The 13098-nt window shown below is 48.5% G+C and overlaps 1 protein-coding gene across 1 annotated transcript in view; it reads left to right on the top strand.

Annotated features, from left to right (window-relative positions):
* The first annotated feature begins 1655 nt into the window (after positions 1-1655).
* The window catches only part of LOC114596807 (putative lysosomal acid lipase/cholesteryl ester hydrolase), a 32319-nt gene continuing 20876 nt past the window's right edge, over positions 1656-13098 (top strand). Inside the window, exons 1-2 of the mRNA XM_077930474.1 lie at positions 1656-1784; positions 2311-2428. Of these exons, the coding sequence (XP_077786600.1) occupies positions 1656-1784; positions 2311-2428 (247 nt within the window). The remainder of the gene's footprint in view (positions 1785-2310; positions 2429-13098) is intronic.

The raw sequence follows: 13098 nt of genomic DNA on the forward strand, positions 1-13098 counted from the left end.
GGCAATAGAGGAGCATGGCTTCGAACTCTTGCATTAAATGAAGCCATTGCATGCAGGGGCAGAGGAAGGGCGTGCGGTAGGTACAGCCCATCCCGGGTGTCACCATTGAGGGTATGTGTGACAAAATGCTGGGTGGCACTCACAGCGGGGCCGGCATCCAGCTACGCATCTCTCCTGGGAGAGATGTGGTGGCTTGGACGTGCACAGCCTCCACACTGCCCCAACAGTCCACCCGCTGCCTCGTCGCCCCCCAAGCTGTAGGGCGGCTGAGTGGAAGGAGGCAGGTAGATACCAGAGGCCCTACGGTGTGCCCCGCCCCTGGGTGTGCCGCCCCAGGCACCCGAGAGGCTCCCTCTGGCACTGATTGCATGCAGCTTCTGGGTGTGCATGTAACTGAAAAGCATCATTAAGGGCTGGATCCTGGCATCTTTTGCATGCCAAAGGGCACAGCAGCAAAAACAGGAAAGGGAATATATATGGGTAAGTTCTACTTGTGCATATTCTCATTTATTAACGTGCATATCCTGATTTGTTAATGGTAGGTAACTGTTTCAAAACACCTCTCTTGGGTAGTTTTGAGTTATACATTATACAATATACATGAGGTTACCAGTAGTTGCTGTATTGATTACAGTCCTGTGGAGAACCAGTGACCTCCATAATTCTCTGGAAAATTCTGGAAGCAGATTCACCCCTTGGAGTGATTGGGAGGTGACTGCCTCTCTGTGTGGTTGCTGTTGTCATGTGATCAGCTTTCTCAGAAGGTGGTATGTGCATGTCAATCACATTTGCAAAGTGTTCTTTTTCATCAATCCAACATTAACTTCATATGTCTGGGACGCGGGTGGCACTGTGGTCTAAACCACTGAGCCTCTTGGGCTTGCTGATCGGAAGGTCATCAGTTCGAATCCACGCAATGGGGTGAGCTCCTGTTGCTCTGTCCCAGCTTCTGCCAACCTAGCAGTTTGAAAGCATACCAGCGCAAGTAGATAAATAGGTATCACTGCGACGGAAAGGTAAACAGTGTTTCCATGTGCTCAGGCACTTGTCCTCTGTGCACCAGTAGCAGTTTAGTTATAATGGCTACATGACCCAGAAAGCTTTCTGTGGACAAAAGACGGCTCCCTCGGCCTGAAAAGCGAGATGAATGCTGCACCCCATAGTTGCCTTTGACTGGACTTAACTGTCCAGAGGTCGTTTACCTTTATCTTTACCTATCAACTCCATAGGATTATGGTCTGAAAAATAATGTGCCTCAGGTCACCCAGATGAGCTTTGAATCAGCTACCTGCAGATTGAGCATTGCACTCTTATCTGCTGTACTAAATGATCTGTTACATGTTGACTAATCTTTTGTTGAACTGAGACTGCAGTCCTATGCCCACTTGCCTTGAAAGGTGTCACATGGAAGTCAGTGGAAATACCTTCTGAGAAGTTTGCGTAAGATGATATTGGGAGTTGGGCAAGACTGAACCAATGATATCAATCAGAGAGGATGTTTCTGTTCCTTCCAGGAACGTGTTGTACTTGGTGAAGAGTGGCAACCTATTTAAGCCACACTATCTGCCAATTCATTCTCCAGTATATGATATAGGTTAAAGCACATATTTTTAATCCAGCTTTGTGGAGCCCAGTCTTGTACTCTACGCTGAAAGATGGATTTGCTTCCATGCACATCAAGGATGTGGCTCTTCATAATGGGGGCAGGATTGGTCCAAGCCCTTGTTACTTCAGGAATATTTATGAAAAGAAGAACTGTACACCCAGAAGCTACTATGGATGTTGTAAGCCATCTATCTTTTATTTGCTTAACTCAAGGCATTTTTGGTTATTCGTGCTGCTTAATTGTGCTATATTCCACATACCTAAAGTCTGTTTTTCATGGAATGCTGGGATTGCAGGGGGCAAGAAAATGATGATGATGATGATGATTTTGAAGTATGTACCCTGCCCTCTCAATGCATCATTGCTCAGGGCAGCTTGCAGCATTTTTGTTTTTTGTTTTTTAAGCATTCTCAAAGTATCTCCAAACATCTGCTTCATGTAACCCAGCGCTCTTTGGGCTTCATTTAGGTATCAGCAATAGCAAGTTTAGCATCTTGCCCTATGCATTATTGTTGCTCAACAGCATGAAGAAAAATCATTAAGTGGTCCACAAAAACCTTCAGCATTTTTCAAGTGGTCCAAGAGGATTGGGTGGAATTTGGGAACCATTGCTATTAAAGATGTAGTCTTCTGTGGAAAAGAAGTGTCCAGGAGTTTTACACTCCCAGCCAAACCTTGCCTTTTCTTTTCTCCCTTTCCGCCAAGGGTGAAATGATTTCCTTCAGAGGATATCCCAGTGAGACATATGAAGTGGTGACAGATGATGGGTATATCCTGAGTATTAACAGAATTCCTCATGGGAAAAGAAATAACCGGGAATCAGGTGAGTGTGTTTTTTGAGGTATTTATTATGTATACATGAAAATACTATGAGGACATTTAAAATTATTATTTAAAAAATGATAAGTTTTTGCTTTGGAATTCATTTACTTATTGCAAGAAAACCTCAACAATCTGTTTGGTTATGGGTGATTATTAATATGATTATATTAATTATATGTTTTGGTCCTATTTTTTCTAAAAAATTCCAAAAAAGGCCATAGATTACCATATGTTCCGGCATACAAGGTGATCTTTTATCCCTGGAAAATCACCCCAAAAGTCGGGGGTCGTCTTATACGCCGGTTATACACGTTGGAAAGGAGGAGAGGGAGCTGGTGAGCAGAGGAGCCCCTTCTGCCACCACTCCTCCTCCCTCCCCACAGAAGGGGATGCGGAAAGCCCTTCTGAGTGTGGCACTCACCTTCCCGCCATCCAAACGCTTCGCCTGGGGCTGCTGCTGCTGCTGCAACATCAGAGGCAGCGGAGTGGTGTACGCTCTGCCCCTGGCAGTGCTCAAACTCTATAACTCTATAACTCTAAAATTGAACAACAAAAGTTGGGGGTCATCTTATATGCCCAGTTGCCTAATATGCCTAATATCTACGGTAGGTTAAACACATTTTATTCCTTTCTTGAGCTATTAGGTCCTCTGCATGGAGAATATGGAGATATGCTATTGGGTGACAGAGAAAAGGCAGAACTGCTTTGCCTCTGTCTTCCTTTTCCTTTTAATAATTTTTTAAAATTAATTTTCACATTTAAACATTATCATTCTATAAACCATAACAAACAACTTCAATAAAATAAAAAATAGAAAATAGAAAATAAAACATCTTCACACCATATTAAATTCATATTTTGGGATTACTCAGATCCCCTGTCTTCCCTCCATTTCCTCTCCTAGTTCTTTTATAATATCTTATATTATACATGTCTATAATTTATTAAATTTATTAAAATTTCCAATTTTAAACATTCTTAATATTACAAGTGTTTTTAAAAGCCTGCTATTGTATTAACTTCTTTTACAATGCCTTTGTAAATATGCAGTAAACATTTCCCATTCTTTTTTATATTTGTGGTCTTCTTGATTTCTTAGACTTCCTTCCAGTTAATTTAGCCATTTCAGCATATTCCATTAATTTAAATTGCCAATCTTCTTTGGTTGGCACTTGTTCTTTCCAATGTTGAGCTATCAATATCCGGGCGGCTGTTGTTGCATACATAAACAAGTTTTTATATTCTTTCGGTATATCTATTCCAGTTATTCGTATTAAAAAGGCTTCTGGCTTTTTAACAAATGTTATTTTTAACATTTCCCCCCCAATTCGTTATAAATCTTTTCCCAGAAACTTATTATAACCTTACATTGCCACCACATATGGTAAAAAGTGCCTTCTACTTCTTTATACTTCCAGCACTTATGATCTTTTGTCTTATGCATTTTTTATAATTTAACCAGAGTTAGATACCATCTGTACCTCGTTTTCATATAATTCTCTTTAAGAGCCGTACATGCTGTGAATTTTATATCATTTTTCCATAATCTTTCCCAATCTGTCATCTGTATATTATGTTCCACATCTTTTGCCCTTTTTATCATAACACTTTTGACCTCTTCGTCCTTTGTTTCCCATTCCAACAAAATATTGTACATTTTTTATTGCTATTTATATTCACTTTCTATTATTTTTCTCTGGAATTTTGAAATTTTATATGCAAATCCTTTCTTTTTATTTCTTTTAAATGTTTCATTTAATTGAAAATATTGTAACCAATCTGTTACCTCTTCTTTTATTTCATTATATTCCTTTAATTTTAATTTATTATCCACTTCCATTAACAGCTCTCTATATGTTGCCCAGTTGGGTTTATTTTTTTGAATGCTATTGCTTCCAGTGGCAAAAGCCACCATGGTGTTTTTTGTTCTAATAGATCTTTATATTTCCCCCAAACTTGAAAAATTGCCTTTCTTATTATGTGGTTCTGGAAGCTTCTATGTACCTTGGCCTTCTGTTAATAAGCCTACATTCTTTAATGTTATCCAATCCTGTATCCAACACAAACAAGAGGCTTCATAGTATAATTTTATATCCGCTAGTGAGAAGCCTCCTCTTTCTTTAAGGTCTGTTAATAATTTATATTTTATTCTTGGCTTCTTGCCTCTCCAAATGAATCTTGAAGTATGTCTCTGCCACTCTTTAAAGCAATTCACATTACTTATCACCAGGATTGATTGAAATAAAAATAACATTTTTGGCAATACATTCATGTCAGCTTCGTTCCGGAGCTGACAGAGGCTGGGAATGAGAACAGACAAAGAGAGATAAGGACACGGGAATGTGAGCTGGAATGTGAGAGGGAGGAGGGGCAGCCTAGCGGCATGGCTTCAGAGAACAGAGAGCAGGCAGCAGATAGCAATGGTAATCTGATCCTTGAGCATAGTGACCAAGGAAGGGAGAGCCAGAGCAGGGATAAACAAAATACCAATCTTAGCTCAGAAACAGATGGAGAGAGGCCAGGAATAGCCAGCCCAAAAACTCGAAGGCGCGAAAAGGTCAGTGAGAGGAGGGGAAAAGAGCGGAAGTGAAAGGGTTTTTTCCCCTGTTGGAAGAAGAGGAAGGGGTGGAGTTTAGACTCGGCAACTGAGAACTTGGAGTCAGACACAGAGTGAAGGAGCTCCAGAGTGATTTATGTGTTTGAGCAATAAACCTGAGATAATTACTACCGGTGTCTAGCTTCTGTGGGAGAGCCAAGCCATTACAATTCATCTTAACTACCCCTTTCCTTCCTAGTAAAGATAAATTCATTCTTCCCCAGATTTCTTATTTATTTATTTTTATTTTTTCCATATTTTTCCATAATTATCTTTTAATATATTAATATTTTTGCTGTTAACCATATTCCCAAGTATTTCACTTTTTATATATCATTATTTCTGTCACCTGCTGTAACTCTTTTTTATCCTGTTCTGGAATATTTTTTACTAGGATCTTTGTTTTATTTTTATTTAATTTAAAGCCTGTTACCTGTCCATATTTTTGTATTTTTTCTAATACTTTTAATAATGAATTAATCGGGTCTTCTACCATGATCACTAAATCATCCACAAATGCCTTCAATTTATATGACTTATTTCCTACAGTTATTCCTCTAATATCATCATCTGCTCTTATATCTCTCACCAGTACTTCTAAGACTAAAATAAACAATAAAGGTGATAGGGGACATCCCTGTCTTGTTCCTTTTGTAATTTCACACTCTTCTGCAATTACATTATTAATTATTAATCTCACTTGTTGTTCTGAATATATAGCGTCTATTCCTCTTTTAAATGTTTCTCCAAAGATCATTTCTTCCAGAACCTTTAACATAAAGGTCCAGGAAACATTATCAAATGCTTTTTTCATATCTAGAAAAATCATTGCTGCTTGTTTTTCATTTTTTACTTCCAGATATTCAAAAATATCTACAAAATATTCAATTTTTTATTTGGATTTTTTGGCAATTTTCCTTGGTCTTATATATCTGTCAGGGGTTCAGGAGCAGAGGCGAGGGCAAGGGAGGAAACAGAGAGCGAGGGGGAGGAGTCCGAAGAAAGGATGAGTGATGACGACGACCCGAGATCTCCGAGTCTTTCCAGTGAATCGGAAGATTCACAGAAAGGAGCGCCAGTGGCCAGAGCAAAGGGGGGGGGGCCTAGGGGGACACCCCAGGAGGAAGGGACCAGCGGGGGTTCAGAGGGCAGCAGTTGGAAATCGGGGCCAGCGTCCCCACCAGAGCGCAGTGGAGAGGAAGGACGTCAGGGATCGAGCCCTGGCAGCTCGCAGCAGGGAGGAGGGCATGAGTCAGGAGTGACCACACCCCCATCGGGGAGCGAAGAAACGGTCAAGCGGAAAGTGGAAGGCTGGGCGCGCGCGCCAAGTTCAAATGCACGGGAAGGCGGCGCAGTAAGCAGCCCGGAAAGGGAGCCAGGTCCTAAAGCCCGACGCAAGGAGACAGGAGGGTCCGGGGGGTCAGCGTCAGAGGAGTCCCGGAGGGAGGAGACCACGGGGGGCAGAGGGACCCAGAGAAGGACGGTCAGGCGGAAAAGGTGGAGTAAGGCGAGGATATTAAGTTGGTGTACGAGGGGCGGAGATTCAGACGGAGCTTCGCCGGTCTAGTCATAAGACGTAGAGTTGCACGCAGCAGCTTGGAAATGGAAACTGTAACTCAATAAAGACTTTTATAAAGCGAACGCTGGCTAGCGTGATCCTCTGTGAGCTGGGATCGGGGAGCAGCTCTGACAGTAAGCTCCGTCTCCGTTCCTGTGGGCATCGAAAGCCTAGCGGAGAGGAGAGAAGGCTGGTGCCTACTCGAGAGCTCACGAGCGGCAGACAAGATGACGGCCGAACAACAGATAGCGGATCTCAGAGAAGCAGTGACACAACTGAATGCCGAGGTACTTGCATCCAGGAAGAGAGAGGAGGACGCAGCTGCCGCCTACAGAGATCTCCAGGTCAGATTGGAAATGCTTACGAAGCAAGGGCAACTGACACCCAGACCGGAGGGGATTGGGTTGGGGAGACGAGCAGGCGGTCTAGTCTCTCACTTCGATGGGAATTTGCAACAGTACCCCAACTTTAGAGCAGATGTAAAGTGTGCACTGCAACTGCTGGAAAAGGACTTTAGAGATGAGCAAGAGAAGGTGGGGTTTATCATGTCCCATTTGCATGGAGATGCTAAAGCATGGCTGCGCAATTTGTGGAGAGATAAGGATCCGGCGCTCCAAAATGCGGATGCCTTCATTAAAGCGATGGATGGGTGCTTCTTATCAAGCATAGACGTGGATCTTGCCCGGAAGGAGGTGCATGGACTTAAGCAGGGGAGGGCCAGTGTACGGCAGTATCATGCCCGCTTTTTTGCATTGGTCAGTGCCCTGGAATGGGACAGAGATTCGGCGCCTGTCAGAGACCTGTTTTGGGAAGGCTTGAGCGGCCCGGTTAAGGACGAAATTGCGAGGGGGGAGAGACCCCGGAGCACGCAGGAGATCGTTCAGAGGGCGCTCGCAGTTGGGGTCCGCCTGGAGGAACGTCCTTGGGGCAAGGACGAAGGGCGCGGAGGGCGTGAACCAGCCAGAGGCTACTCCTTCGTTCCCAGAGAAGCAGCGCGTGCGCAATCCACGCCTCCGCCAGGAGGAGGAGCGGAACCTATGGAGGTTGGCGGTGCAAGGGCTCAGTCAGCAACCAGAGCCCTAGCACCGGGAGCAGTGAAAGCAAAGCCTCCTAGAGGGAACCGGAAGTGCTACATCTGCGACAATCCCCAGCACATGGCGAAAGAGTGTCCCCAGAGGCTCCACAAGCACACTGCAGCCTCAGCAATGGTAACTGCAGCGACTCAGCAAGGAGAACCACAGCAGGGAAACGAAGGAGTCTGGCTGGAGACAGAGGCACTGGGGCCCAGCCAGACGTGTCAGTGAAGCAGTCCCCAGAGATGTTGCAACCCACGGACCCCCTCCCGCCCAAACCAGTAGTACGGCTCACCGCATCGCTCCAACTACCCAATGGACTCACCATGGACGTGCCAATCACTATTGACTCCGGAAGCAATGCGGACTTTATAGGGCAAGACTTTGTCGAACAGCACGATATACAGTTGCTGCCTGCCACACTGCCCCTGCAGGTAGTCACGGTGGATGGCAGGGAGCTGCTCGGGGGGCAAGTCGTGAAGCAAACGCCACCAATGGTGATGCGACTTGGGAACCACAGGGAAGTCATCAGCTTCAATGTCACTCAATTATCGGACACGCCCATTGTACTGGGCATGAGTTGGCTGGACAAGCACAGCCCGGCGATGGCGTGGAATCAGAGGCAGCTGACTTTCGGCTCTTCCTATTGTGCTGAACACTGCATCCTGCCCCAGCAGGAGGGAGAGGAAGAGGAGTCACAGCTGCAGCTTGGGACGCTGCAAGCTGTTCCCCACAAGTACGCAGACTTTTTGGAGGTTTTCTGCGAGAAGGAGGCGGACAAGCTACCCCCCACAGACCATACAACTGCAAGATCGAGCTCCTACCAGGGGCGGCGTTGCCAAAGGGGAAACTGTACTCCATGTCTGAGGACGAGCTACAGGACCTCAAAGAGTTCATAGATCACAATCTGGAGCACGGTTTCATCCGAGAGTCCAAGGCAGTGGGGGGCAGTCCGGTATTCTTTGTCAAGAAGAAAAACACGCCCCAAAAAAGGCTCGTGGTGGGCTATCGGATTTTGAACGCTGTGACCAAGCCATCGGACTTCCCCATGCCCAGGATCGACGACCTCCTCGCGACGGTGCGCAAAGGACGCGTCTTCACCAAGTTGGACCTCCGAGGGGCGTACAACCTCATTCGTATGCGGGAGGGCGATGAGTGGAAGACGGCCATGTTCACGCCCCTGGGCACCTATGAATACAGAGTTATGCCTTTTGGATTACAAAATGGCTCCCACTGCTTTCAAGCTTTTATGCATCACGTCTTGGCAGGGCTGCTCTACAAGAAGTGTGTCTGTTTCCTGGATGACATACTCATCTTTTCTGAATCGCAGCACGATCACGACAGAGACGTCAAAGAAGTGCTGAGCAGACTACAGCAGCATAGGCTCTACGCCAAGCTGGAAAAATGCCAGTTCGACGTGTCGGAGGTGGACTTCCTGGGCTACAGGTTGTCAGACAAAGGGCTCGCAATGGACAGCGCCAAGGTTCGCGCAGTTTTGGATTGGAAAATTCCGCGCAACCGGAAGGAGGTCCAGCGGTTTGTGGGCTTTGCGAACTTCTATCGCAAGTTCATCAAGGGGTTCGCGATGCAGACGGCGGCCATCACGGACACGCTCAGCTCCAAGAAGAAGAAATTCATCTGGACGGCGCAAGCAGAGCAGTCTTTTCAGGCACTCAAGCGTCTCTTCGCGTCGGAGGAGCAGCTACTACACGTCAACCCCAGCAGACCAATGAGGGTGGAGACGGACGCTTCAGACAGAGCCGTAGGAGCAGTTCTGTTGCAGCAAGACCCGCAGGGGGCTTGGAGGCCGGGAGCGTTCTACTCCAGGAAGCTCACCAAGTCAGAACAGAACTACACCATCTGGGACAGAGAGTTGTTAGCCATTCATGCAGCCTTCAAGGCGTGGAGGCACTTCCTGATCGGAGCCAAGCACACAGTGCAGGTCCGCACGGACCACAAGAATCTGGAGCACTGGCGCACGGCGAGGTTCCTGAACCAGAGGCAAATACGTTGGGCAGAGTTCTTTGCGGACTTCGACTTCCGTATAGAGTATGTCCCGGGGGACACCAACATCATGGCGGACGCCCTCTCCCGTAAACCGCAGTACCTCGAAGAGGCGATGCCAGCGGCGGCCATGCATATCTTCGCACCGACAGCGTGGGCGTGCGCTTCGGCGACTGTTGACCTGGAGGCGGTACGACGTGCATTGCGGGACGACTCTTTCGCGCGAGCAAAGATGGCAGAGGCGCACAGGGGCACAGCGGCGGCCGACGAGTTCCAGGTTCGCGATGGATTACTCCTCCGTAAAGGGGCCATCTACGTGCCAGGGGACGATCTTCGCGCCAAGGTACTGCAGCAGTTGCCCGACGCGCCCACTGCCGGGCACTTTGGCACAGAGAAGACGATAGAATTAGTCGCCAGAGACTTCTGGTGGCCCAGAATGAGAGGGGAAGTCGCGGACTACGTGGCGAGGTGCGACACCTGCCAGAGGGCCAAACCAGTACACAGACCGCCGGCGGGACTGCTGGAACCTCTGCAAACCCCGTTCGAACCATGGGAGAGAGTGGCCCTGGACTTTGTCACGGATCTGCCCAGCTCGAGGGGCAAAACGGCAGTGCTAGTGGTGGTGGACTTGTTCTCCAAGATGGCACATTTCATTCCGTGTGCGAAGGTGGCCACGGCGGAACAAACCGCCAAACTGTTCATAGATCACGTGTTCAAGGTTCACGGTCTGCCGCGGTCTATACTGTCTGACAGGGGGCGGCAGTTCATCTCGAACTTCTGGCAGAAACTGATGGGCTTCCTGAACGTCAAGATCAACCTGGCTTCGGCTAGACACCCGCAGACCAACGGGCAAGCGGAGCGGGTCAATGCCATCATGCAGCAGTACCTGAGATGCTACGCAAATCAACAGCCTGCGACGTGGGTGGACTACCTGCCGCTCGCCGAGTTCGCCTACAACAACACGAAACACGTGTCCACAGGGGTGACGCCGTTCTTCGCCAACAACGGAAGGCACCCCAGAACCTTCCCGGGACTGGAAAGGATGGGGGAGGGGGAGCCGCAGACAGCAGACGCGTTCACGTCAGAGTTGCAAGAGGTCCACGACCAACTTCGGCGGCACCTGGAGCTGGCTAAACACGCATACAAGGTGCAAGCGGACAAACACAGGAGAGTCGGCGAAGAGATCCAGGTGGGAGACTGGGTCTGGTTGGCAGCCCAAGCAGTGCCGGCCAGGTCATTAGCGAAGAAGAAACTAGGGCATAAACAACTAGGGCCCTACCAAGTCGAAGAACAGGTCAACCCGGTGGCTTTCAGGCTGATGCTTCCGGAGGGTTCCAGAATGCATCCGGTGTTCCACAGGTCGGTACTCACTCCCTACAAGACACCTCACAGGTTTCAGGAACCAGGAACGGATCCGAGTACGCTACGAGAGGGAACCGAACAAGGGGGAGTGACACAAGAGGAGTCCATCAACGAGGTCACAGAGATTTTGGACTCTAGATGGGGAGAAGAGGGAGTAGAACACCTCCTCGCCAAGGAGGGCTTCCCGGCCAGTGCCAACAGCTGGGTGCCAGGCTACGCCTTGGAGGAACCTCTGCTCAAGGACGAGTTTCACGCCCTTTTCCCACACAGGCCCATGCCAGCAGACTTTTTTGACGATTGGCTTTTCACACCGACGCTTTCAGCCAGCACTTTCCACGGGTTCGACTCGGACGAGGAACCGACAATGGACACGCGTTCCCAGGAGGGGTCGTCCTCGGGATCTGCCTCAGAGCCCTCGTATTGGTGGGACGATAGACCAGAGGAGCAGTGGCGCAGGAAGTGCCTGGAGGTTCCAGGTCGAGCGACGGACCCGGGAACGACTGAGGCGGAGACGGACGTGGACATGTTCGGGGAGGACCTGGGCTTCGAGCACGGCGGCACAGAGATGGAAGCGGAGGTGACCGCTGTCGACGAGCGCAGGGAGGAAGAATCGGAAGTCTTCAGTTGGAGGCCCGCCAAGGGAAGCGAACTGTATCCGGCATTCGTCCCCATGACTCGGCAGCACCCAGCTCCCACACCGGAAGGAGGGGAGGGGGGAAAGGGGGGCTTCGAGGGGGGGATGGATGTCAGGGGTTCAGGAGCAGAGGCGAGGGCAAGGGAGGAAACAGAGAGCGAGGGGGAGGAGTCCGAAGAAAGGATGAGTGATGACGACGACCCGAGATCTCCGAGTCTTTCCAGTGAATCGGAAGATTCACAGAAAGGAGCGTCAGTGGCCAGAGCAAAGGGGGGGCCTAGGGGGACACCCCAGGAGGAAGGGACCAGCGGGGGTTCAGAGGGCAGCAGTTGGAAATCGGGGCCAGCGTCCCCACCAGAGCGCAGTGGAGAGGAAGGACGTCAGGGATCGAGCCCTGGCAGCTCGCAGCAGGGAGGAGGGCATGAGTCAGGAGTGACCACACCCCCATCGGGGAGCGAAGAAACGGTCAAGCGGAAAGTGGAAGGCTGGGCGCGCGCGCCAAGTTCAAATGCACGGGAAGGCGGCGCAGTAAGCAGCCCGGAAAGGGAGCCAGGTCCTAAAGCCCGACGCAAGGAGACAGGAGGGTCCGGGGGGTCAGCGTCAGAGGAGTCCCGGAGGGAGGAGACCACGGGGGCAGAGGGACCCAGAGAAGGACGGTCAGGCGGAAAAGGTGGAGTAAGGCGAGGATATTAAGTTGGTGTACGAGGGGCGGAGATTCAGACGGAGCTTCGCCGGTCTAGTCATAAGACGTAGAGTTGCACGCAGCAGCTTGGAAATGGAAACTGTAACTCAATAAAGACTTTTATAAAGCGAACGCTGGCTAGCGTGATCCTCTGTGAGCTGGGATCGGGGAGCAGCTCTGACACTTGTCATGACTAAAAATTCGCTGCTGTTTCTTTAATGCTAAAAGAACTAAGTCAGCATGAGTCAGTGGCCTACAATGACTCATGCAACCTTTCACCTAATTGTACCTGTATATATAGAGTGGTCAATGTTGGTGTGGTTGTGGGTTGGTTGGTGGAAGCTGATAGTGTTGATGTGTGTACAGTTGGTCGGTTGTTTTTGCAGATAAAGGCTTTTAAGAATAAAAGCAAAAAATACTCTGCAAGGACACTCTTCTTGTGGACTCTTTTATGCCGACAAGGGTCCGAGGATCAGGCTAAGGAGACAAAGGAAGTCAGAACCTTTGCTTTTTCAAAACACTGACATATCTTTCTATTTCTATTTTATCTTCTTGTCCAGCTCAGTATAGGTCCTAAAAACATTTGGTAAATTGTTTTCTAATCTCTCTCAGGTTATCAATTATCTTATCTTTAACTTTTATTTTATTTATCAAATTGCCAGCTTTCCTTTTATTCAATTGCCACAACAATAGCTTTCCTGGCTTGTTGCCCTGTTCAAAATTTCTTTGTCTCATTCTCTTTATTTTCCATTCTACTTCCTG

Source organism: Podarcis muralis, chromosome 6 (genome assembly GCF_964188315.1).
Source record: "Podarcis muralis chromosome 6, rPodMur119.hap1.1, whole genome shotgun sequence".
Taxonomy (NCBI): Eukaryota; Metazoa; Chordata; class Lepidosauria; order Squamata; family Lacertidae; genus Podarcis; species Podarcis muralis.